This window comes from Corvus hawaiiensis, chromosome 9, assembly GCF_020740725.1.
Source record: "Corvus hawaiiensis isolate bCorHaw1 chromosome 9, bCorHaw1.pri.cur, whole genome shotgun sequence".
Taxonomy (NCBI): domain Eukaryota; kingdom Metazoa; phylum Chordata; class Aves; order Passeriformes; family Corvidae; genus Corvus; species Corvus hawaiiensis.
Window position 1 is genome coordinate 16,483,651 of NC_063221.1, and position 27,680 is coordinate 16,511,330.

Below are 27,680 nucleotides of genomic sequence, written 5' to 3' on the forward strand. Positions count from 1 at the left end.
TCACAAGACTTCAAAATCCTTACCAATAGGAAGGAAATGAAAAAGCAGAAATGCAAGTACTACAATTAATACTATGTTTCATTTTTTATTTTAAAAAGTTCAAACAATTGAAGGTGTTCTTTTGTTCTCTGTGCAACTATTTCAGGTAGTAGGAGATGCTAAGATGATTATGTCGTTCTGTGGGGAACAAAGGAGTGAGATCAGTAATGTTAATACACTAATTACTTAAATACTATAATGCTACATTCATTGAATCAGCTGAATATGATCAACATAAGTAAGGTATCTGCTCTTAAATTTTTTGGCCTACCTGGAATGAAAAATGTAATCTCAATATTATGCAAAAAATACATGGCTCTTAGCTCAATTTTATATCGCAAAAACTGAACATAACGATTTTATTGTAGTAATTAAAAAACCCTGCTGAGTCTTAGCCATTGTAGTCACACAGAATTTTATTTTTGTACAAATTGTGATAGTAAAAATTCCTCTCAAAATTGCCGTAAACGAACCATACGTTATCAGAAGATTAATGTGATAAGTAAGCAGTTGGCATTTACTGTAAGTGACAAAATGATGACACTCATTTCCATACCATATATATTTCTTTACTTTAAAATGTGCTTCACACATTTTCTACTCCAGCTGATACAATCTGTAGTTACTGTACATACTTAGAAAATGCTGAAAATTAAACCCGTGGTTAACCAGCTTGGTATTAAGACACACAAAGTAGCTTAAAGTTAACTGACCATTCAAGTTGTCAGTCCATTCTAAATATTCTTGTTAAACTTTCCAGATCTTCATTTTTGAAATGCAGTTCTTCCAGTAATGTGGTCAGGAACTGTGTGTACATTGGGCTCGTCTGAGTATTCTTGAAAAGTGGAGTAACTTGTGACAATCTGGAAAAAACCCAAACATATTTCATACAGAAAAGCAACTTTTGAGTGGCAGATGTTAAAAAGCAAAGCTTGTGAGCTCAAACAACTGTACTGAAGAAGGCAGTTTATAATGTCACATTTGATTAATTACAGTTTATAATAGACTGTATGTTATACAATATGAGCTGTACCAAAATATGATTTATTAATATGTAGTGAAACAAAAAAAAATCTAATTAGAAAAAATGAGAGTAGTTTGCATGCTTCTAATCAGTCGTACATAGATGTTATATAATGTAGACCGATGTCAGAATGAACAAACTGCAAAACATACAATTACACATATAAAAGGAAAGATCGCAGTCATTATTTATTTCTTTACCAAAAAGCTCCTAAACAGTCATTCAGTAAAGGTTATATACTTGTTCACATGACTAAAATATAAAAGAGATATAAAATTCCTCAGTTTGGAAGGGGCTACCACTATGCGGATCACCTAATAATATCTGTATGCAGATAGGTGAACTGTTAGTTCTCATCTGCCATTTAATTTATCAGAATATATTTTTATCCTAAGGTCCTTTCTTTTTCTCCTAATTCTATTGCAAAATATTGCAAAGGTAGTAATAGCTGAATCTACTTCCTAAGCCCAAATATTAAAAAAAAAAAAAACTTTAATGAACAAAATCAAGTATTAAAGCTTATGCTGAATGTTAAGAAACTTCAACACCAAACATACTGACATCACTTAACAAGACTCATATCCCAGCAAGTTACTTTGTCTCAAATACAGTGCCATTGACACCACACAAAATAGTTATTTTAGAATACATTTGTGAAATGACGTACTTTTAATAAGAAATTAAAGATAGTCTACAGCTTCCTAAAAACTTCCCAGCTCAGGAAGTCTTGAAGTGAATAACAACTGAGATCAATCTCCTTGCAGTCACTGGTATTAAGACTACCTCCACTTGAAAAAAACTGCATATAAAAGAAGATTCTTTTAAATTAAGCAAGAAGAGAGATAAAATATGAACAAAAGACCTGACAAGACATAGTAAATAAGAATCACTTAATAAAAAATAAATTTACCAAAATAATTAATGAAAAAAAATTAACTTGTAATGAGTTAAAATTACTTCCCATTTCTTTCTGGATTCCATTGCAGTATGTATATTTAGCTAAATATTTCAGCTATCAAACACTGTCACTTGCTGAGAAGGACTTTCAGAGATGCTCTAAGTAAGGGGAAGGTGTGGAAAGAAATGACTTAGGCATAAACTCTGATATATACATATATACACACACATATATGTATTAAAAAGAGAAGTAGGCAGGTTTGTGATTTTTGGCCTGAGGCCACTGGGTTTTGTAATTTACTCCATGCCATCTGGGACTGAGTTGTTTCTTTCCTGGTGAGAGGTACGGGGGTTACTCTTTGGGCTGGTGAACCAGAGCGCCCCTGCCCAGGGCTGGCAGCCTGGAGGCTGGGTTTGCATTGGGACGCTTTATCAGCAGTGGAGCACAGGAAGTGCTGATAGAGGATCAAAGGAACCATTGCAGAGTGTTAGTCTGGAGACAGGGATAGCAGGAGGACGACAAGGAGATGCATTACTACTCGTCTTCAGTTCACCCTTCTCCGAATTATGCAGGTTGTATATGAAAAAAGACTGGTGGCAAAAACAGTCATGACTTCCTGAGTGCTGGTGTGAGGCAGCTGTAGCATTGTAAACCATTCTCCTGGCCATGACACAGTTTTACATGCATTTTTATCTGAATTTTCTTACTCCTGCCATGGGCTTAAGAGGATGTTAAGAGGACATTATTTTTCAAAAACAGCAGAAAGCTTGTGAAGTTTTAAGGAATACTCTAAAACCAAAATATTTATTACCATGAATGAAGCTCACATACTTTTTTTTTGGAACTGCAGTTGGTGATATTACATAGTTTCATGAATTACAAACATGTCCTAAATGTCAGACCCTGTTGAAGACACACTGTTTAAAGAGTAACTATTATAGCTAACACCAAGAAAGAAACAAAAAGGTATTGGTATTTTCAGAGAAATTGCCAGGCATTAAATATTGAGAAAGAAATAGAAGTTAAAAAGAAGTTTTAGCAATGGATGAATTTTTTTTCTTACCTGAACTTTGTTTTAAAACTAATTAAGCTACTAATTATCTGATAGCAAGAGACTAAATCAGCAATTAATTTCAGAGAGGCACGTCCGAGTTTTTAGCAATTAGTTAAAAGTTCCATCTTGATGGGACAACATGTTCAATATTTATGAATATATGTACAAACACTTTTCCCTTGGAAAACTGTGTCCTTTTGACCCTCAAATGATGCTTTGTCATTTGAAAAGCAGTTATCATTGAGTACTTTTCTACTTTCAGGTGGCTGTTGAAGCAGATGCAGAAGCTTTTGTCTAGGAAAGGAGCAAGCACAAGTTGCTGGTTTGCAAGGAGTAGTAAGTTACATGCTCTAACACTGGTCCAATGTATATTTGAGGTACTGCACAACAGAATATTGAGGGACTGTTTAACTGAATTAAGCCTTAATTGTATGCAAACAAGCCAGAACAGCATTCACGATCAGTATCTTCAAGTCACAGAAAATTACAATGATCCTATCTCTCAAGAAACTATGATGACTAATTCAATTTAATGATACACAGGATTTCAGTTCAGAGATTGTGGAATTCCCTTCAAAGTCTGCAGTGTCTTCAAAAGATGTAGAAAATAAACAGGAAATGGGATACTTGGGACCACAATAATAACAACTGGCAAGTGCAACAATGAAAAGAAAATAAAAATTTTGCTTTTCTGTTATCTCTTTCACATGTTGCAACATTAATCTGGAACAACCTTTTATGAATAAAGTCAAATAAAAATAAGAAAAGCTAAAGGATTAAGTGATTTTAAAATAACCACCTAGAGAAGTACACAAACGTAAATGTTACAGTCCAAAATTACACACCCATTCTTCAAAGGCTTGCCTTCAGCAGAGCCACTAAAAGGAAATGTTTATGCTCAGATCATGGAAAAGTAGTGTATCAGACTTGATGAGAGTGTCGTTTCCTGCACACCCACTTACACCATATGGTAAACAGGCATTCGTAACGTTTAAAAAGTATTAAAAATGTCAAACTGTATCTGATTGATAAAATTTGTATTTGCTGGCTATTCCACATATGTTACATGTTCAAGAAAAAAAACCCACAAAAGTGAAATTCATGTGAAGAATAATCAATTATTATCAAGCTATTACAGGACATCTGGCTACCACAAAATCTTAACATAGTTTCAGTGCTTCAGCTCAAGACCCAAGCTTCCTATGAATCAGCTGCCTTACAAAAATATTTGGCAAGTATATTTAGGAGTTAAACCTGAATTATTTTTAGGAGTAAGTTTCATTAATTGATATGCTCGTGTGTGCAACTCATTCTTAGATCTATGCATACCTTAATGAAGACAGCTGATTACATTCAGAAAAGATAAAATTTTTCTGTAGTTAAAAGGATTCATTGGCATTTCCTATCGAGGGGTGTGACTATTCTTTGTAAAAACCCAAACTAGTTGTCCAGTACCATCCTTCTCTCAGCTACTGGATCTCAGGGAAAGCTTTCTGGACTTTCTGTTTTAGATGAATTCTGTGATTCCCTTTGAAAAAGTTAAAATTTCCAAAGCCACCACTGTGTTACCAGTCAGTTACAGCTCTCTGAAATAGACACCTGAAAACAAGGGTAAAAACACAACCACGTAAGACTTGGGTTCTTTTTCATTACCCAAAATTGGTCACTTAAAATGATACATAAACGGTTGAGAATTTGAGTGCACATATCATGGAAAGCACTTGTATATTCACGAAGAAAAACCATATGCCAATTCTCAGAAGACTAATAATAAGCTCCTCCTAGAAAATCAGAGCATTGCCAGTCTTCCTAATTTTTTTCTAATGGTAGAAGCTTAAAAAAGTAAAAGCCACTGGTTGTGGCAGAAGCCATATATCTAAACACAATTTTTTGAGTCCCTTACCTTGTTTGACATCCTTGGAACTTGAACAAGAACAGAATTATAAAAGAGAATGATGGAACAGGCAAGCACTACCTCTCTTCCCAGAGTAAGCTTTGGAAAATAAGGTATCTTTCTGCCAGTTATAGGTATTTAAGCACTGTGAATAAGACTTAACACAACCATCATAACATAAGGGTTGGGTTTTTTTATTCTTTGTTTCTTTCTACCTTTTGTTCTAGTCACTTAATTTTTTAGGATCATTGTAACCAGGATGATTGATAACTAGTTTTCTATTAGAATGATAGAGCTGAACCAATGAATGATCACAAAAGTTTCCTTAACACTTGTTTCAGAACACAGAAATGAAGCAAGAGCTAGGTAGCACTACAGGCAGCATTTTTTTCCTCCTTCCTCAACAAAAACACAGACACAGACTACTGCATATGTGCTACAAGGGTGCCAACAAATTTCTGATCAATATACTCTTGCTCCAGCTACAACCCTGCAGATACCGTGCCACTGTACTGGGTTCCTACTGTATCAACACAGAAGGGCTGGGGTGTTTTGGGTTTTTTTAAACACTCCAAAGATATTTGCACTACTCTTACGTTACACATTTGATGGGCTCAGCAACACAATAACAATGTTGCTAATCAGAAATGCCTTTCTTTCAATATAACAGTTCTATGGAGTACACTTTTAGATTCCGTTTTAGTTATGTTCCTTTTAAGGAAGTCTCCAACACAACTGGTTAACAAAAGCAATTGTTTTGTTTAAGACAATTGGCTAGACTGAGTCAATCCAACAAGTGTTACACATCAGCAATAAACCTCAGTGACTTCGATCTGCATTGCAGCCCACAGACCATCTGCCTGCACATACAACTGTAGTGCTGCTGTGCATCAATCACGTACAATAGTGCTTCCGTTGAGGAGGTGAACGCCAACACTTGCTGCATTTATCCATTTCATTTCATGCCCAAAGGCACTCAGACATTTGGACCAGAGTAAGTTGAAAGCATCACTGTAATTCTGCATGTTCTTCACAATATATTGACTGCTTGCTTAATTTGAGGTAGAACCTCTCACTTCCAGTTATCTTACTAGATACAGTACACTTGTCTAGGGAGTGCAATTTAGTTAGTAAAGTATCTTAAATCCCGAAGTATGATGCATCCATCAGGCCAAAGTTAGTACTGGAGAGAAAGCTGATCTGCAAAACAACATGAGTGTAGCTGTAAGATAAAGCTGCAACACCAGGGAGCTTAAAAAAAATATTAACTTTGGTGTAATTAGGTGGTTACACTTAATTACTATGTTTAAACATATGCTCAGAAATTAGAAAATACAACAGCCTCAACTTACATAATTTAGCTGTTATGTTCACAGTTTCAGTGAAAAAAACCCAAAACCCGACTTGCTTCTTATAAATTTAGTTTGAGCATGATTTAAAAAACTCAACATTAAAAAAACCCAAACCCTTAAAAGCGAAAGGCTGTCTCCAGAGTGAACATTTTTCCATTAGAACCCATTAATATTTGACAGACAATCTTGAACTGGAAGCATCTAACTTACAAACAAGATGCAAAAGTATTTAAATATATCTTTGGAATTGAGTTTTTTAAATTAAACTGTATTTGTACTGGAAAAAAGTAATTATGATCAGTGTCACTTGCAACTCTGAAATTAAAGCAGTCTCTAGTTTGGGGCCTTTTGTTACTATATCCAGTAGATCAAAGAGGAAACTGGCATTCAGGGGCAGTTTTCTGTAATCTCCTCCAATATATTACTGTATTATATTAATGAAAGATAAAACACTCTCAAGCCCACAATATTGAACAGCAACAACTGACAGAAATAGACAATTTTCTTACTGAGCTAAAAAAGCCACTTCTGGTCTAGTTTTAAATATAGCCTGAAGATCCCATTCTCATCATAAAGACAAGAATTTTGTAACTGAAGTGCAACTTATGTTTTATTTATTATTTAACTTCCTTTCATTATTGTGTACTGACTTGTCCACAGAATTCAGCACAGGCACTTTAATCCTCTGATGGCAAAAGAAACTAAATTATTCATGCTTTAAAATTTTTGTCCACTACATTTAAATCAATGCTACCAACAGTGATTCGAAATCAATGGCTGGAATTCCTCTATAATCCAAGTATACAGCAAAAATTAAGGTTCATTCAAAAGTTAACTTTGTTAATTGTTTCCACTACCTTCATTTTTTCCTGTGCAGCTTCTACAAGTCTCTGCAATAAATATGTTCTTTGATATGTGTTTATGTATAGAGTTACACAAAATGTATTTTTTTCTTCAAGTTCACCTTCTACACACATTTTTCATATAGTTGCTGTCCAGACGTAAGTCAACTTCCATTCCCTTTTAGTGGGGCCAACATTTCACTTGTGGTGTAGCCAGATGGATACTACTAACAGTAAAAGGACAGCCTTTTTACAGTAGCAGGGGTTATCTAAGCATTTGACAGAAGTGCTTGCTATCAACTGAAAAAAAAAAGACAATGGATCTGCTTTTCTTTCTTTCCTTCTTACCCCCACCCTCTCCCTCGCAATGAGTTATTTGTATTGAAACAGGCAACTGGCAAGTCAGAGAACAGGCTGGGGCACACCTAAAGCTGCAGCAGCCCAGACCCCACTGCTTCCTAGGACAGTGGTCAGGGAGTCGGGCTGGCCCTTGGGCACAGGCTGCGCAGCACATCTCCCTCGTGTCACACACCATGCTCTCCTCACAAGGGCTTTGGAAGCCCAGTGCACATTTGCAAAATACTTTGCAGGCTCTACTCTGGCATTCCGTATGACCAGTCATTTCTTGTCTTTCCCTTCATAGGAGAGTTCAGCTTTTGTTTTTCCATTAAGCTCCATACGGAAATTTTGAAGGCATTTATATGTTTTAACTAAACTATGCAGGAGAGAAGAGTTGAGGCAACAGACTTAGAGCTACTTTATCAGGTACAGAAATTGTTCATTTAAAATGGATTTAAGAAAATGCAAATGTTCTGGATCTTTGGGTTTTTTTAACCTAACAAACAAACAATTCACATGAATATCAGGATGTATTTTTTATGCCACTTTCTTCCTCTCCCTTGAAAGTTAAGGATCACTCCATCAGCTGCTAGTTGCTGTTTATAACAAACAGCTGTGTAACTACAAACATCCTGCAATGAAAAAATTTTATAGTAATGTCGCACTGATACAAAAAGACACAGAAGAGGAAAAAACTCAAATTCAGACTGTCCTCAAAATAGACACAGAAGAGGAAAAAACTCAAATTCAGACTGTCCTCAAAATATTAACTTCTGTAAGACAGATGACCGTTGACTTTTAATGAAGGACAAGTAAAAAACTTTCTCTTATATAGAAAATTTGTATCGTTAGGCCAGTAATTAATTTTACAGGCAAAGAAGAGGTCTAATGCAAAAGAACACCCAAAGTAAGTCTAAAAATCAAGAACGTGTTCAAAGAACTCATGGTGACATTTCATCAAATGGTGTGAAAATTCAGTACAGCCATTTGGTGCTATTTGTGTCAGATCTGCACATTGTATACTTGCAGGCAATATGCCTTAGAATGTACATTCTATGTACAAATAACTGCAAAAAAAATTAAAATGCCTCAGAAATTAGCTAAACACCTGGAACTTTCAGTTCACATAACTTACACTATTTTGCCACAACATAATTAATAATACAACTCTTCTCAGAAAGTAACTAGAAAATGGCATTTCTCAGTATTCTCGTATTTCAGCTCCCTGTGACTGACCAGTAGCACAGAAACACAACAGCAACAATTTCTATTCAGCTGAGACAAAATTTAGAAGTCTATTGCTTTGTACAACTATTTTAACCTTCACAATTGCTCACCACTGGGTTTTCTCCCACAGTATCACTCCCACAATGTTCCTTCTGAGCAAGTGTCTTGATCTTATGTATGCACACACAGAATAAAGTCAGTTCCCTCATCAGTTGTCCAGGAAAGAAACTACACATTTCAGAACATTCAGCAGGTGGAAAATGGCATCACATTGCCTGCAAGCATTTGCTAGCATTATGCTGATCCTGTAACAGAAAGCAACTGGCTTCATTAGGTACTCTGGGGTTGTTGTTTTTAACCCAGGCTTAGCCTGTCTAATGAGAAAGATGACAAGTCAATACTCTGGAAATATTTGCTATTAACAATAGGAGTAACAAAAACTCCAGGACCCATGACTCCTTTAAAGCCACAATAATAATATGCAATGGTTCTACCTGCCTCCTGTTATAGTGATATTTAAGAACTCTATTTCCAAAGACTCGTTTTTAAATGACTACTAAGACAGCCATCAACACAAATACCACACAGGTCTGGCAAAAAACAATTACTTGGGCAATTATATGCAAAACAACACTTCCAGATATAACAGTGGACTAGAAGGACCTTGAGCCAGACAGGAAGACTAAGGAAGCACCAAAACTAGCTCAATAACATCTACGACTTCTTATCTAGAGTTCGTTTCTACAAAATTTAGGGAATTAGACTTTGTTTCACTATTTTGTACGACATATGACTGCAGGATGATTTTCTAAAAAACAAATGAAGTGTGGTACACGTCTACATTACCATATTCCAAAAGATGACTACAACATTAGTTCACAGACACAAAGCATTAGAACATCTGTAATAATGTGTGCCATTTAAAGCCCTTGCATTCATATAGGGATTTGTTCCACTAACTTTCAATTATCAGCATAATGCCAAGGCAAAAAAAAGTTCACAATATGAACCCAGAAGAAATCACTATCAGCTGTTTCTCCTGAACAAATCTAAGTTTCTTATGTACACATTTCAAGGACAGGCTTTGTTTAAAGTGCTCCATTTATTTGAAACCTGTTTCCTGCTAACCAGCTGACACATCAAAGGTACTTCTCAGTTTGATTCCCACTTCCCCCTCTTCTTTAACTTAGCCAAAATTTAAAATTTAGTACATTTAAAATTTATTTTAAAATTGATCCTCTCATCCTTTTCAGTCTTCTTCCTTTTTTTTATGTTCCACAAGGCATTCCTGTGACATCTCTCAAATACTGGAATCTATGCCACTGATGTATTTGGATTACCTAGCTAGCTACATGAAATTAAGCACAGGTAGAAGTCTTGGATTAAAGAACGCTAAATTGTAAGCTTTTGAGAACCTGAACCTCTTAAGTACTTTGTAAAATACACACCTTTGTATCAATTATTGTGCACATACAGTGGAAAAATTTAATACCTAAAAGATGACTTTATATTCAAACCTGATGTATTTTATGAATTAAACATTGTTATATCTATATCCATTTTTGCAAGTGCTGAACTTCATTCCTCCATATATGGATACTCCTATCAATTCATTACCTTAGGGATATGTAAGAAGAAAAAAAAATTCAAAAAAGAATAAAATATACTGACTTATAGTAAGTTAAAACAGCTACAATGCAATGTGCTTAGGTAAATAATGTCAATACTTGACTGCGCTCAGTTACTAGAGAAACAATGGTCATAAAATTGATCATAGTTTATTTTCACAACTTTTTAACATTGTAACTTGATTACAGTCCAGTATACAGATCAAGCACCTGGAATAATGCAGCAGAGTAAAGAGACATGCTAGGAATAGCCTTGCTTACACCATATCCAAATTTTTTTTATTCAGAAGTTAAAGGTAACAACCTCAACACTTTTCTACTTACCTTTCCCAGTTTTGAAAAGAAATGCCAGTGTGGTTTTGGACCTCTCAAAATGAGATTCTTAGAAATCCCCAGAAGTTATGGATTCTTAAGCATCTTTTCCCAGAAATAACAGCACACAGGTTTAAAAAACAAACAAAACCAAACAACCCCAAACCCTTTTCCTGCTTAATTGTTTTATTTCCAAATCTATTACTGGCTTGATGATCTCCAGTATATCACTTTTCTACCCTTAATCTCAATCTTACCAGCTCTTCAGCAGAAGAGCACTATTAACACTGATTTGTGAAAGTACACTGAACTAAACATATGCCTAAAACCAGCAGAATACATGATGAGGTTTGGAGCAAATATGAAGACCCAGACAAATCTCAACTATTCTTTAGCTTTTTAAAAACCCTAATACCTCATCTCAGAAGTACTGAGTTTTATGATGAATTAATTAAATCTATTCAGTGTCTTAAGATGTTCAGATGAACAGAGGGTGGAAGAGAGAGTGAAATATGCATTTCTGTGGAACATAGGGTGTAAGTGGGGTATACATCAAAATGAAACATGCTGGTATCTCACTCCTCTAAACAACCAAGTATCTGAAGTTTTTGCACTGATGCTGGTTTTGCATCTATAGTATGCAATTATACATACAGAGGTCGCAGTTTCTGTACTAAGCTCCCACATACTGGTTGGTTATGTTTGCTACCAGCCAATTAAAGCACACTTTTCTTCTTGGGGAGGAATTGGAAGTGAACATGTACTGCTACAGACATGATTGTTCTCGATTCTTTTTATTGTGGCAGGCAAAGTTTTCTGAAGGTATGATTATGTTTACTTATACAACATTCTGGTTAATTGACTTGTTGCAGTCTTCTTATCCCAAGTATTTATTTTAATTACACACATGTAAAAAGAGCCACCTGCCCTGATGCTAAGTCCACTGGCTTGGATTGTCTGTAAATTCTGAGAGCTTTATCATAGCCCAGTGCCTAGAGAAACACTTTATACATCATCTACTTTTTCTGTTATAGTGGTTCCAGAAGAGTTAAGAAACACAGTACTTCTACTTTGGGCACAATTTATTTCAGTGCTAAAGAAGAATAGTTCACACCATTCAGCCTACTAGAGGTACCATTATGACTATCTGCATGGAACCAAACACATTAATCCAGAATTAATGCTAAAATTCTGCTAGTACAAAATACCTGGGGGTCATACAACAGGAAGCTGTACTGGCCTTTCTAGTGATGTGCATCTCTACATTTTTCTTGGTTCAGAAACAAGTCAAATTAACACAGATTTTTGTCTTACAATGAAGTTTCCTGTTAGTCAAAACCACTGCTTATATGTCATATCCCCACTAAAGTAGACTGTTCCTTACAAAGTTAACAAAGATAGAATTAAAACTCTGAATATAAAAGATTCAAGTGTGTGCCAGTCATGTTTTTCTTTTAACAGATGGGTAATGTTTCCTGATAAAAAAATGTTTGCATTGAATGTATTAAGATTAATTATTAATAAGGAAGCAAGAATATTTTCATAGGGCTATAGCTGCAGGATTCAGTTGCAACATGAACATTTCAGTTTGCTTAGTGGATGAAGTTAAAATACATTTAGTTTAAAACGAAGTTTAGGGCAGCTGGTAACAGTGTGAATTACTAATGTCTTGCTTGCAGCATTAGTTCAGAGCTATATTACTACTATATTACTATACAGTTCAGTCTATATTACTACTACTGTACAACTTCTTCTGTACAACTATTCTATACAACTGTACTACTTATGACATGACTTCCATTAAGCAAAGCACTGATTATGGAAGGGAGAAAAACATGACATTATGAAAGAAATCTAAATGTATACCTTTTAAACAAACATAATTTACAGCAGTGCTCTCTCTGGGAAATGTTTCCATCTGTTTGATCATAGTTGTGGCATAAAGTTCAATGGGACATGAACTCCACTGACCAAGTCAGCTCCCCAATGAGTCAACATGCTGAAGCAGCCTTCTGAAACCCAGCACGCTATGTCCCAGAACTTCAAACACAAGTAGCAACAACTCACACAAAAGGCTAAAATGAAGTGTCAGAAGAAAGTCCTTTCCCCACCACCATCCTCTTAATTCACAAGTATATTTGGAATATAAAGTTGCCAACAGACTGAAGCAGAAGATCCAAAATGATGTTTCATATGAAAGCATTTCTAGAGTCTAAAAAAAAGATTTGTCAGAACATAACCATGAAGGACAATTTTTAGCTGGTGATGCACTTTGCACACCAGCTCTGCTGTTTGTGCATGTCAGTCTGAATGTCCACACATACAGCCGCTGGGATCACGCAGATTTCTATCTCTTGGAGGGATTTCCAAGTCACTTGTAAGACAGCCATGCCCTTGCTCTTCCCTTGCACTGGGAAGCAGAGCTGGCAGGTGCAGAGCTGGCAGGTACAGAAATGACAGCTTTCTGAGTCAATCTGCAGCAGCAGAAGTCCAGGACACAGCATGTGCTAAGGCTCCACTCCTGCTGATGAAGCCAAGCACCAGCACTGTAAAGAGGAACTAATTATTCTGGACTCAGAGAGTTTGTGCTGGACATACATGAAAGTTACACAGCACATCCATATGTCCCATTTAGAAGGCTACCCATGAGAATACCAGAATGGAAAAGACTGCAGCTGTACGGGCTACAATGAAGTGCACAGTGTCACTTCCTGTGTAACATCACTGCAGCAACAGTGGGGGATTTTTGTTCCAGGAGAAACACCTTCTTGGAAACTGTAAAGGTTTCTTCTATTTTCTCCCTTATGAAAGATGAAGATACTTAATTGATTTTAAAGTTGGCACTGACTAATCCCGCAATTAACAACACTGAAATCCCTCACAGTGCTGTTCTGCGTATGTTTCCTAAATAATACTGGAACATGCCAGGAAGAACTAAGATAATACTGATCATGTCCACAATATGCCAAATAAGCAGCTTCAAGTTTGCTTAGAAAGTGCTGATAAGTAAGCAAACTTAATAGAAAAACTGCTTAACAGACTTAAGAACCGCTTAACGGAAAATCTATTTGAATTCACGCTTACCAAATGACAGCCTAAAATTAAGAGAAAAAGGGAAGAAGGTATTTTTTAATGTGTAAAGACAAAGTTGCCTTTTCTCTATTTCACACAATAATATAACTCTACAGATAGACACAACACTATAACCACATTCAAATGCTTTTATAAAAAGACTCTTAGGATTCTTGGTCCTCCAAGCTCAGCTCTGTTTCAAAATGGGAAATAATTGTATTTCTAGCTTAATGATAAATGATTTTTCTCAGCTGAAACCCAGAACCAAACTTCCATCATCAGACATACTAAATAAAAGATCATCCAGCTGACTTGTATGTGGTTTCTGTAGGAAAAAAGAGTCACTCTGCAAGTCTGATTCATATCCTATATCTATTTGTACACTAGATTCATACATTTCAAACATTCAGACACTTTCAGATAAGAACACAGTAGTGATATCAGAAACATCTAAATTCCTCTTAAAATAATTTAGAAATGTCAGTGCTGAGCAATTGATGTGCTCTCGTGTGCAGAGGAGTAAAAACACATACTTGAATCCAAGATTCTCCAGTTCCTGAACTGTTATCTCCAAGAGAGTAAACCTCTAGAGTACATCTCCACATGACACATTTATCTAAAGTGGCTGCACACATATAATGATGGCTTTTGTTTAGTGATCATGGTCATTTTGAGTTTGTTTAAATACTGCAGCCAAATGCTTATAAACTAATCCCAGAACATTTTGAAATGCTTCAAAGCTTTTAGCGGGGGAACCTCTTGCATAGGCTTTGTAGATGAAGCTGACCACAGTTCACTGGAACCAGCCAGCTCAGATAAGTAAGATGAAAGCAGACATTTCCTGAAAATATCTTGAAAGCTTTCCATTAGTCTGTGCCAGGGGTATACACTAAAAACAGAAAGTGCCCATGCTTGTATAGCAACCAATCTTCCCACTGTTTTCTCCGTTCTTTCTTGACCTACTGTATTTATATCTATTTATCTGCTTCATTTGATATCTTGCAAAGTTCTTTGGGGGAAAAAGATGCAACTTCTGCATTCTAATTTACAATACATTATAAAGCAGCTCTTACTAGAAGAAAAAATTTTATTTAACATAAACAATGTAACAGGAAGAAACCAAAATCTACCAATGCCAAAATTACTACAAGTTACAAATAATCAAGAAATTTGAACTACAGATAATTTTTAAGTCACCCACTCCATGACAGGCATGAATACCACTGTTTGAACATAAATCGCTGGCTGTCAAAGTGTACTCTAACAAGGTCGATTCAGCACTGCTGAATGTGCTATATTCATAGGAGTGCCTCAGGCTAGATTTTCAATAAAGGCAGAGACAGGCTGTGTTCATATTTTATACAATAATTTGACTGAATAAGTCCAATTGTTCACTAGGAACATGAAATACTCCACTGTTGAAATCTCCAACATTTTATACTTTTAAACATGTCACACTGTCCAGTTCCGGGCACTTTGTTTCAACGAATGAGAAGCCCAGGTTTATTTAGTAGTCAGTAGAGTCAAGAGCACACAGAACTATCAGCAGCTTTTCAAGGACCTGCAGACTATGAAGTGAGCCTAGGGTCTAATTTAAGCACCAAAATTAGGCATTAATGATATCCATCATGGTGTATCCTACAAAGAGTTAATATGCACACTCAAGCAAAGAGGACAGCATGATCATACCATAATACACTAGAATTCAACACAGCAGTAATGGTAACAGTTATTCTGTCCAGTACCTTATCACGAAAAGGGTTGGGGCACTCTGAAAGTGCACTGTGAAGTTAAGTACACCAAGTCCTCAGCACACACTAGCCATATATGTTTGAGAAGGAAGTGGTGAGCCACAACATTGATGCACAAAATAGGGTGCAAGCAAAGTCCAACAGTTGCTACTTGAAACAGAGCAACCTTGCCCCCTTTAATGCAAAACAAAAAATACTTGAAGTCTTAGATTTTTTTGAGGTGTATTTTGAAACCCATGTTCACTCTGCTTTCTGTAGTCCCTGCACCGTGGGATACCTGTAGTATGGTCTGGCACCCACCTGGAAAGAGGAAGTATTATCCTCTACCAGGGTGTTGCTCATGCAGCTTTACTGCTTAGTGTTGGTAGTAAAATGGTCATCCTATGTCTGAAACCAGGTCAAGACATGTGAATAAATGTTGTGAAAGTGCGACTGAAGCTACTGAAGATCCACTCAGACTCAGGCCCCACACAACTCTATGATCTAAATGACATTAGATGTGCTACAATGTGCACAATGTCTCAGTACAGCTAAGGGAGAAGACTTAAATAGGGCGTTAATTCTTTTTATAAGAAATATTAGCAATATATGACAGTTCCTTGGGAGACTGAAGGAGCTGAGAAAGGGCCTGAGTGAGGACCTGTCTGTGAGGGGTTGTCCAGGTCCTTGGTAGCCTTTCCCTGCACAGTCCTGGCTTCCACTAAATAGTCAAGCTTGATTAGAATTTTCAAATAATTAAATGTTCTACTTTAATCTTTCTGGAAATGATGCAACATGCATCATCTTACAAGAGGAATCTAACACTCATTCTATCCCACCTACATTCTTCCACATTCTCTCCTAAGAGGCAGCTGAGAGAGTTGTTCAAAATCTCAAGATCATGAGCTTGCAAGAACCTTACAATAAACAGAAATCAGCAGAGGTTTTATTTATGATCTCACTAATATTATAACTAAAATCTAATCTATTTTATGATCAAATATAATTAATTTCTTTAGGGATGGACCTTTAGTAAGCAAAGGTAAAAAGAGACTTGGTTCTCTGCTTATACTGACTGCTACCAGGACTGCCTACTACTTGTAAAACGTTTTAAAGCAGCTGTAAAACAATCACTACTTATGTAAACATTTAGAGCTCATTATATGCAGAGATCAGCTACATATTTTAACTTCTGATCAAAAAGAAACACCATTTCCTCAACTGTACAGAAACTACTTGAAAAATTCATAAGATCTGTTTCACAAATTACCAATTCAACCATAAGAATATATAGTAAAAATGACAAAAGATTTGTTCTTATAGTTGATAAAAAATTTATGCCAAGGCATTCAAGTAAAGTTACTTTCTGTGTTCTGATTTAATGAATCATTTGAGTGGTATCTGGCAGGGTGACACAGATGTAAGGCTCGCTGAAGCCTGCTCTAATGCCTGCTGGTACCGTCTTCCTTGGGACAGCAAAGCCAGAACAATGTGTCAGACTGAAGTAATATCAAGGAAAGTAAGTGCAGTGCTGGGCATGCCATGAGGCTGGCCCACAGTACTTCCTGACCTGTGAATGTCTGTAAGTACTTCTCTGTCCTACAGGCTCCAGTGACCCAGGAAGCCCAAAAGCAGCAGCAGCAGTGTGGTAATGAACAGACTCTGGAATAAAGATTTTTGCAATCTCGTAATTCAAGCTCAAGACATACAAAGACTGTTTGATGGTTTAACCCTAATGGAAGGCAGAGCCTGGCACTGTGAAACCACCAGTGATTTCTTAACCATTAACATTAGTTCAGCTTTCAATACACATTTCTGTCTGTTTAACACACTGCGAAGTTTGTGTCCTTAACTTCAGAAATGTACATGAACTGGCAAAATACAAATTAAGGAACTCACTTGATGCATATGAATGCAGCTTTTATACACCATGCTTCTGTGTAGAAGTTTACTGAAAGACACTGTAATACAATCAGGCTTCCCACTAGGGAAATCATTGTAAAGAATTTAATTCCACAGTAAGTAAAACAAAGCTAAGGAGGACTGTAGTATTGTAATCTTAAGAAACAAAGCTAATCCTCACAAAAATAAAATACTGGGTCCCAGTATTCCTTGGGAGTTGCTAAAAGAGATTTCCCCTCTAAAAGAAGTTTGCTAGAATACTTATACTATTTAGAAGCACACATATATTTATAGAAATAATTTGACTTCAATCATAAAAGTGAAACGTTTTAAGAAATTAGAAGCAAAATGAGAAATGAAAAGCTTAACAGTTATGCCAAATCCAAATAATATAATAGATGTGTCATTTTGTCCTAATGTCAGAGAGGGGAAGAATGTCTGTCAGCAGCAAATGGAAGAGGGTGAATTATACTCCTACTTCATCCTGCAAAGCCTCTTTAAAACCCCCTAAAACTTAGTTTTTCTTTTTTTAACGTACGTTTGTCCCTCATTAACATTTGATGCAAGGGGGACAATCCTGTTTTGTCAAGAAAATTTAGTACATTTGCATGAAAAATATATTTCTGTTTATTTCAGTTAGTTTCATGAAATCTTCCTCTTATCTGAAAATTAAATCTTGTTCCAATAAGCTAATTAAGACAGTTGCACGTAAGAATATATGACATTTAAGGGTACTTACACAGATAGCAAAACAATAGCAATTAGAGTCCATTCAGGCATTTTGTGAATAATATTTCTGTTTGTTAACCTGAAAAAAAATTTTTAAAAAACGTCAGTACATTTCAGAGTAGAAGTAAGCAGATTTTAACAGCTGAATTTTAAGCCTACCATTAATACACTGAGTTATAATGAAGCAATTACAGCTGTATCTGAGCAATTTACCAACTCTCAAGCTTCTGTCATCCTCTAATGGAGGAACTGCAGAATTTCCAATGTCTCCTTTTTCTATATGAAAGTGGGATGGGGAAGACTGAGCAGAAGCTATTTCTTTAAAATTGCTTACAAATAGTCCTGGCTGCTATGAGGCCCCAGCTCTCACTCATACCCACTGGGAAATTCTCCAGAACTGCACATATGTTTCTGAAAAGATGGACCTTCTTACACTTAGTTTCCCTCCTGCTGGCTTCAGATCCAGATTTGCTGTAAAAGCTGATGTGGAAACAGACTGAATTTTATAAGGTAGTGGTGACAATCCTCTGATGATTCTTGTTTTTAAAATGGAAATCCAGAATTCTAACTTACACAATGGGAGCCAGAGCAAATATAAGAGCCATATAAATACAAATGAGGTGTGAATAAAAAACCACATGGGTGTTCAAGAAAAGTGCTGCTGCATTGAATACCAGCTGACCCTTTTGGCTGAACTGCCTAATAAAACAGATCTGCTTTAAGTCAAGTACTAATCTGTGTTAAAACAATTCATCTGTGAATTGCTGTCTCAATTTAGGCATGACCCATGGTGTTCAAAACAAGCAATTTCATGGAAAAGTCAGTCAAAAATGAAGCTGTGGCTATGCAGGCACCCAAAAGAGCCAGCAGAATTAATTTTATTCAGGAAGATGGCACCATCCAACAGCTAAACTGAGGGGCAAGTGCCTCCCTATGTTTGCTTCCTTCTTGCTTTTAGTTTCCCTTCCATGAAGTCTTGTACAAATTCAATCCAGAATGAAGATACCCTGTCACTCATACCCACTCCTACAGGCACTGGTGAAGACAGTTAATTTTAAGCACACTCCTATCTGGAAACAAATTCAAATCCAGGGTTTGCTTCCCCAGTAAGACGACTTTTTTCCTAAAAAAAAAATTACTTCGGGCAAGTATATAGTTACCCAAAAAAAACCAAACAAAAAAAAGCTGAAATTTGAGAAAGCAGAAATATTTGTACTTGTCATTGTTAAAATTCAAATTCTATTAACTAATTCCCCAAAATTATATTCAAAATGGTGATTAAAAATGTAGTTATGAGTAAGATCTTTTATAGTATCTGTTTGCATTTCTCTATTTCAGAAAGATATTAAAAATTAATAAAATAAATTTGTAACAATCACAGCAATATTATCTCATATTTCTCCTCAAATCTTTAAGTCTTCAAACCAAAATCTGATTTTGAAGCAATTATCACTCAAGTAGTGTCTCAACAATCTGAGTTTTGTTCAATTATGAAAGGAAAAACAATGTTTTGCACTACATACACAGGAACTGTCACATCAAACCAAAACCAACAGTTCTGGCAAATAAATACTGATTGTATTTGTTTTTAAAAGATTCATATTTAGCAATTATTATTTGAAATAGTTAGTGAATTTAGCAACAAAGTTTGTACCTGGTAAACTGTTACATTTTTCTGGCTACAGAACAAGAGACAAAACAAAGGCAGAACATCTTGACTCAACACTGATGACAGTGATAAACACTACCAAGAAATGCCTGATGGAATCATCTTGACAGGCAATTCATACGTAACATTCCAGTTAATCTGTTAAGATGAGACACAATGAAAGAGACAGCTCCAAGCCACCTGGGGAAACTGTCAAATAGAGAAAGCAGCTTTATTTCAATGCTTTACAAGGAGTTAGTATTGATTAGAGCACAGGAAGGTGTCATTCTCGTACACAAACTGAGAGATGCAGTTATTTGTGTCAATTAACTCTTATTCAATGTTAGTATTGATTGGCAAGGTCTGAACACTAGTCATTGCCATCAATATGCTATTTCTGAAAGAGGTAGTCAAAAGACACAGATAACCAGCAGGACGCAGCAATATGGATCTGCTGCTGTACTACTGTCACTGCACTGGATGAACAGTCAGGCCTCTGAAACTGAGTAACCTTTCAGTACAACACCTCTCCTAAAACACTTGTGCAGCTGGAAAAAAAAACATTTCAGGCAGATCAGAGTAAAGCAAGCAACCTACAGGTGTGAAGCCTTAAATAATAAGGAGCAGTGGAAGGGCAGTCACTTTCACAAACAAGCTCTGGGTCAACACCAAGGCCTCTGAAGAGCAAAGCTTTCAGGAAACAGGGAACTGCAGGGCCTCTGTAAAAATGGTTCATTAGTTCTTTGTCTTGCCTCTAGCCAAAACTGTTACTTCAGAACAATCCATGAAAGAGGTCATTAGATTTCTGTCATAAACATAAAATGTGGAAGTGTTAAAACTGTACAAAAGTTTGTGTGCGTGATTTGAGTTTTGTGGTGAAATCTGTTCTGTTCAAGAGTTTGGCCAAATTCTCCCTCACCTACCTAGAGAAAGAAAACAATATGCAACTTCCCAAAACGGACTGTGCCTACTTTCTTGGCCTGTGTAGGGCAGGATATGTAAGCTAGGCAAGTTGGATGATCCCAAATAGTGTGGGTTGCTTAGTTGCTGGTTTGTGGGTCCTGTGGTTCACTCCAGCAAGAGACGCTGCAGCCATCCAGCAGGACCCACGCAGTTTTCACACTCTGTGAAGCAGCCTGACTGAGCACATGGATCCAAGTGGCAGAAGCTTCCAGGATAAAGGACTAAAGAGTAAAATGCATAAAAGTTCCACCTCAGATGACCTCCTGGTAACTGATTAGTGCCCAGCCTGTAAAAGAAGGGAACTCCAATAGGGAAATTGGAGGAATCCACAGTGAATAAAACCAGTAAACCCAGCATCTTTGCAAACGCAGCAGCCTTTCCTTCCCACATCCAGATTTGCAGGTGTGGGCATATATAACTGCAGTTCAAGAATCTGCCCATTCCATAAATCAGGAAATAGACTTCATGGGATTAGGATGCAAAGTTTTGACTTTAGGGAACCTTAGCTACCTGTATTTTTTCCAAAACTTGCACTAAGATGAGTGAAGTTTAATCCAGGGTGGCACGGGCAAATATGGAAGCATATATTGTTTTTCTTTAGGTTTCAACTAGACCAATTTAACCATAAAAGACAGCTTCTCTACCTCCTGGAAAACAGCAACATATTTACGTACTGTAATATCATTTAGTTTGATGACAACCAGCAAAAAATAAGCTACTATTTAACTTCAGGCTTCCTTTGAGAAAAGCCTATTTACTTGAGAAAAAGTCATTAACATCTTGATACTTGATACTCCCCTACTTCCACACAGAACTTTGTCTACAACCAAGTACTACTGATTGACTTGAAACCCAGAACCTAAAATTTCACTTAACAACAGTAACAGGTAAAATAGGTATTAATAAGTACATATACAAGATCACATGCATTAATGACATATACTTAAAAGCTAAAAGACTGTCTTGGACACATGATAAAACAAACTTGTGACAAAAAGTCTTGAACACATCTCACATCTGATTCATTGGTAGAGTTCAATGTCAATGATGAGCTCCGTAACGGGAATTAAAATACTTGCAACCATAAAATACAGCAGGAATCCTATTTTCTAAATTAAATATTATGCCTTAAAAAAAACCCAACCACACATTCAAAATCATTTATCCTCAATTTATATATAAGAAGCTAATTTTCACTTGATCTTTTAACAAAGTGCCCCTCCACACTCAGGAGAATTATTTGACATCTCAGTTTTCGTAACAAAAGCTTACAGGCACTGAGGGACTTTGGGAAGAGCTCTAACCATTCTAAAATGTCTCTTGAGATCTCTCTAGTGTGTTTCTTAGTAGTGGTGATTGAATAAAATGCTGCCCAAAGGAGGCTGAACTGCAAGTGTTCCTTTAAAAACCAATGGAGCTGAAAATCGTTGTTGCTTAGTTCACCACATGCTCTTTCACCCTTCTTAAGCTAAGCTCTGCTACAGCCATGTGTTTTATCTACTACCCTCTTTGGCAAGCTCTTCAGCCTGAAATATCTTCAGTACCAAAAGCAGGAACGAGCTCGAGCATTTATCAGTGCTCCTCCATTGTCATTAAGCATTTGAACAACATTAACAAAGAAAGTAACATTTGAATTTCTATACCCTGTAAATACAAACACCATTTAAAATTTATCTCAAGTCTCCCTGCCAAAGCATTCAATCCAAAATTTAAGAGACTACTCCTAATAAATAAACTTAAACGTACATACCAAACTGGAGATTCAAGTCTATGCCTTCATCTCAATATCCATGAGCTAGCTCTTGTGTATCAACAGACCTTTCATATCAGTAATGCAAGAAGAAGAAAGGGAAGCAATAAAAACCTTTGGGCCCTATTTCCTGTATTTTTGTATTTAACTATCAGTGACAATAAAACTCCAGTTATTTTGAGATATATATTATATTAAGGCATTTTGTCTTTAGCCATCCCCCATCCAAAATCCTGAATTTCCAAGCAACTGATCTGGAATCTTCACAGTAAGAGAACACCAAGAACTCGCTACCATTACCTTCAACTTACTTCCTAACAAAAGACACAAAAATAAACTCACAAAGTGTCATCTAAGAGATCAAAACAGATTAGGGGAAACCTTTAAATTATGATGAACTACTGCTACATGAAGCAGGTATTGGGTCAAAGTCCAAATAAATTCGATTTGGTTCCATTTTGTACACCCACAGATGTGTGTGTGTGTGTGTGTGTGTGTGTGTATATATATACACATTTTATTTTATATATATATATATATGTTTTAGAAGTCTATTTTGGTTTCAAGTCTCATTTGCTATAAACCACTGTGAAAAATTTATATTCATGCCCCACTGTCTTTGAATAGCAAAAATTATTTAAAACAGAAGTTCTGTTTTTGAGAACCTCCAGGCCTTCTTACATAATCAATCATAGAAAAGTAATTTGAAAGACACAAAAGGTAGTTTCTCCAGTTTTATCAATCCACAAGCTAAAGTGACTATTAAGCATTTAAACTGCAGAGCAATGAAAGTGTTTTAAGACACAAAGATCTTACTCAAATAATAGTTATCTATACACTATATACAAAATATCTTTGCTGGTTTCAGTGGTGTTGTTAAAATAAAAGGTTAATCAGAACTTAAAAGACTGCAATCACAGAATCAAATTCAAATAGTATCAATGTTTTTATTTAAAAGAGATAATGCACAGAGTTACCAGAAAGGAAGAATCTTCCACAGTAAGAAATCTTGCACAGAGACATCTGTGCTTTAGTGGTGTTCTTCCAGACATGGGCAAATCATAAGGAATCAGGTAGAGCTGGCTTTCTATTCACCAAAGCCTAGATTCCTTGTGGCACATGCCACATGAATGTATTTTGGAAAATTTACATGTAAACCTCAGGCAGGTTGAAGATGTGGGAAGGAGTTTCAAGAGTGACAATGCACACACAGTTAACAACTGCTGTTGCTCTTTTTCTGACAATACTTGAGGATGCAAGACACAGTCTAGGTCCAACTTATGAGAGTTGCCTCCCGAAGAAAACCTAAAAATGTTCAGAGAAGTTACCATCATTCTGCTTTCCCTCCTTCTTTATCTCACTGTTTCCAAATACTGTCTTTAGTCCTACTGCGTGAAGCAGAAGCTTTGCTGGTGGTGATAGAAGTGCCCACTAGATCTACTTCCCTTTGAAATCAGGAACAAGACAGATGCAACTGACTGACTCAGGAAGTTAGTGGTAAAAATTATTAATCAGATTAAAACCATTTAGCCCAGCTGCAAGGAGCCAGAGCAAAAGAAAGGGACGGATCTCAGAAACTCATGCTTAATAGGAGGTGACGAGGTAGCAGAACCTTTAAAAGACTCACCAGCATCCTCCAGAGACCACTGGCCTAGTTTTTAAAAAATCTACAAATACTCCTGGTGACCTAGCCACTGTCAGGAGCAAGGAAAGGCCTGACTTGTTAGTCCACAGGGAATGTGACATTAGCTACACAAACACACAGCTAGAAAAGAGCAAATCTGCAATAGGGCCCTCTCTGTGCCCAAACCACAAATCATTCAACAGCATGTTTAATTAATCAATTTATAAGAATCTCTAAGTATAGACCAATACTCACCGGAAAGTTTTGACAAGACTTTTTAGCTCTGTATAAACATCGCCTGAAGCAATCTGAAGAGGGCCCAAAACTGCAGATAATCTAGAAGGCAAAAGACACCAGTCAATATACATTGTCCTCTCTTTCTCGTTTCTTCTCAAGTAAGACTTCCACCAAAGCACATCAAAGTTACTAAAAAGGAGGAGATTGACTTTAGTGCAGCAGATCAGGCCTGCAGTTTTCACTTCAGCTGCCTCTGTGTGGTGTTTGGGCCAACACCTTCACTTTGCAACTGCCTGCTTTTAAAAATAAGCTCTAGTTCAGTGTGAATGCGAAGATTTAAATATAGTTCTACATACATATTCTTACTAATTTCACCTTTCAGTTCTGAAAAATATTCATACAATTTTGAGGACTAGAACTACAGGCCTTACAAATTTTTGAAGGTTTATATTTACTTTATATTTATTATATATTTATAATAACAATTCAAAAGGAAACTGCATGTCTAAATAAGGTATTCACACATAATATACCTGCTAACCTCAGACTCACATAGATGCAACAGAAATATCAGTCCACTGTGAGCTTGATAGTTGAAATCCAGATGATAGTTATCAGAAAATTTCAAAAGAGAGAAAGCACAGGTTTCCTCCTTACTTATCTGTGCATAAAAACGGACAGACCACACAAACTGCACATACTCTTTAACTCGTTGTCGGGATTCCCAAATAACATCCTTTGTTTTTCACACTTAGGATTAAACTCTTGCCTCTATTTATTTAATAGTTAATATGCTCTTGCATTTGAATATCCAGTTATTTGCACTATATGCACGTAACACATAGTGTATCAGTATTACTGGAAGACTTAAGGTTTCTGTTCTCCTGTATATCACTGCATGTTTACAAAAACTGAACACAGGACTCTCACAATGTTGGGCATATTAGTTGCTTTATCACAATGAAAATGATCTCTTGATTCATGACAGGATGACTGCATCACCTCAGGAAATTTAAAACAATTGACACTTACAGACATGACACTTGGGGGGTGGTTTGATTTCATGTTTGTGGCCTATCCACATGTTGCAGGTAGAGAAAAACAGAAAGGATTTTCTTTTTATTTTGGCAGGGATGGGGAGTTGGTTGTGAGGTTTTTAAGTTAAAAAAAAAAAAAGCTTCTGTAAAACCTAGTTTGGCTAGGTAACACAAGCTACAATGATAGAAAAGTAAATACCTCCCCCTAACAAAAAACAACAGAATCATGACTTTTAAACACTCATTTATCTGCATTGCCTTGACAACGAGAATATTTCTGAGGTCCTCTCAACTTTGACAATTTAATAATTCGAACAGCTACGTGAGAAATGCCTTAATCTTTTTTGTGTGACTCCAAAGCCCTTTTATGTATGTAAAGAAGGTCTGATGTTGGGAAAATTCTAAGATTCAGTTCTGAGGGCCTTTAATGGTTGTAGCTAGGGGCATACCGGTATCAGCCATCCAAACGTGCATTAGAAACTCTAAGACCTTTGCTTAAAGGATTACAAAGATTTGTTTACAAGTAACAGTATGCTTAATGTACAAAACAAATACTTGCACTCCTCTCAAGCAACTTCAAGGTTTCAGTTTAAACTTGAGTAGTTGGTACATGCAGACTGTGCAAACTGACACCTGCAGCTGATTGCCGCAGAAATAAGTAAGTCCTTTAGGGTAATAATGGGCTTAAGTTATGACAAGGGCCACCTAGAAAAAGCCAGGCCCATCCTTGCACAGTGTTTGTTACTTAAAACATTGATGAATGAGCACCAACTTCAGACTGACATTCACTGAAGTAAACAGTACTTACGCTTTCGTCAATTTTTCAAGGACAATTCGCTTCCTAATCTGCATTTGTGCATTTGAATCAACAAGTGGGAAGGTGAGATCTTCCTGCTGATCATCCTGTATTAGACAAAAAACTTTAACAGCTATAACCTAGTGTTTAATTAAAGTCAGTACATCAAAATAGTCACAGATAATCAGTAAGTATTTAAACATTAAGTAACTTATCTCTGAAGAGAAAAAAACCCAAACTAATTTTTAATGGGCAGACAATTGCATAATCTGATGCAACATACAGTATGCAGCTAACATAATTTTCTCTTTCCCTGTGTGAGATACTTATCCACTTATGATAACAGAAACAAAGTAATAATTCTTTCAAGGCCTGTTCAGGCTTTATACAGCCTCCACACTGTTCCACCAGACACTCACTTTGTCTCTGCTAGGATGTTCCCCTGCCTGTGCTTGTGTCGCTGCCTCTTCAGCCAAGATGTACTTTCCTTCATAGAACTCTTTTACTCGGACTTCTAAGAACTCTGTTTCTTCTTTTAACTTTTCATAACTAGGAACAGGCTTAAGTATTCCACCTGAGCCTGTGAAAGGTAAAGAGTAATTCAAGCTGTTTTCAGACTCCTCTACAGCAATAGTGTTGAGATCATCAGCTGTATCTAAGTCATCCTCATCAAGTTCTTCAGACTCCTGGTTGGCAGATACTATGCACTCTGATGAACACAAAGAAGTATAGTTCGGGCCATAGAGAAATTTTAAAGTTTCCTCAGTTCTCCATTCCATAAGTGTTTGCCTAAGCACTTCTAATAAACTGCCTTTGGAATTAACTGGATGCCTCAGTTCAGGGTTTTTATGTTCTGTTGACTTAGCTAGTGTTCTTTTAAGATGTTCTGCTCCTCTTTTGCTCACACCTAGAAAAACTATCTGTGATCCACATGTATTTACACAGATTTCTGAAGCACTTGATTTCCCAAGAGCAGTATTGTTTGAAGGTGGTGCAGTTACTTCATTATGAACAGAGCAAGCATGTATTTCTTCCTGAGTGTCTATTTTACAATGAGAGAGTTGTTCAATGGCTTCTACCACATCTGCATCTTCAGTTTTAGGCCTGGCATGGACCTTCTGAACATGCTTCTTTTTGAGGATGCTTTTTCTGTGCAATTGCTGTGCAAAATTGGCTGAACTTGACTGAATTCCTGGTAGGACAGAAGAAACAAATTCTTGTTCAGTATCAGTACTGCTGTCACTGGCTGTGTCATGAGAAGCAGATTCACATGGATCTGAAGATATCCTAGGATTTTCAATGTCGGATGCTTTAATTACTTCATCACGTAGTTTTACCTCTTCTCCAGACTGCCCACTACAATAGAAAACACAAGCCATCAGTGAAATAAGAAATGGCTTTTACCTGCAATAGCTTTTCATTCTCACATAAGAATGATAAACAAAGCCTTTCCCCCCTTATAGCAGAAGTGTAATTTGTTGCTTTAAGAAGCTCTTTTGAAAGTCTTCTTGAACTCTTAAGAGTTGCACTGTTCTACAATCAAGATGACAAGTATAAAGAAGCAACTTCTCAGCTGATTATTG

At 36.5% G+C, this 27,680-nt stretch overlaps 1 protein-coding gene across 2 annotated transcripts in view; it reads right to left on the reverse strand.

Moving 5' to 3' along the window:
- Nucleotides 1–60: 60 nt before the first annotated feature.
- The window catches only part of RPAP2 (RNA polymerase II associated protein 2), a 35,496-nt gene continuing 7,876 nt past the window's right edge, over nucleotides 61–27,680 (reverse strand). The window contains exons 8-13 of one of the 2 annotated variants that reach the window (XM_048312378.1): nucleotides 26,517–27,453; nucleotides 26,110–26,204; nucleotides 24,283–24,363; nucleotides 18,053–18,121; nucleotides 753–902; nucleotides 61–177 (exon numbers count right to left, since the gene is read on the reverse strand). In XM_048312378.1, coding sequence (XP_048168335.1) covers nucleotides 764–902; nucleotides 18,053–18,121; nucleotides 24,283–24,363; nucleotides 26,110–26,204; nucleotides 26,517–27,453 — 1,321 coding nt within the window. In that variant the 3' untranslated portion in view covers nucleotides 61–177; nucleotides 753–763. The other variant, XM_048312379.1, reaches the window with a different exon arrangement.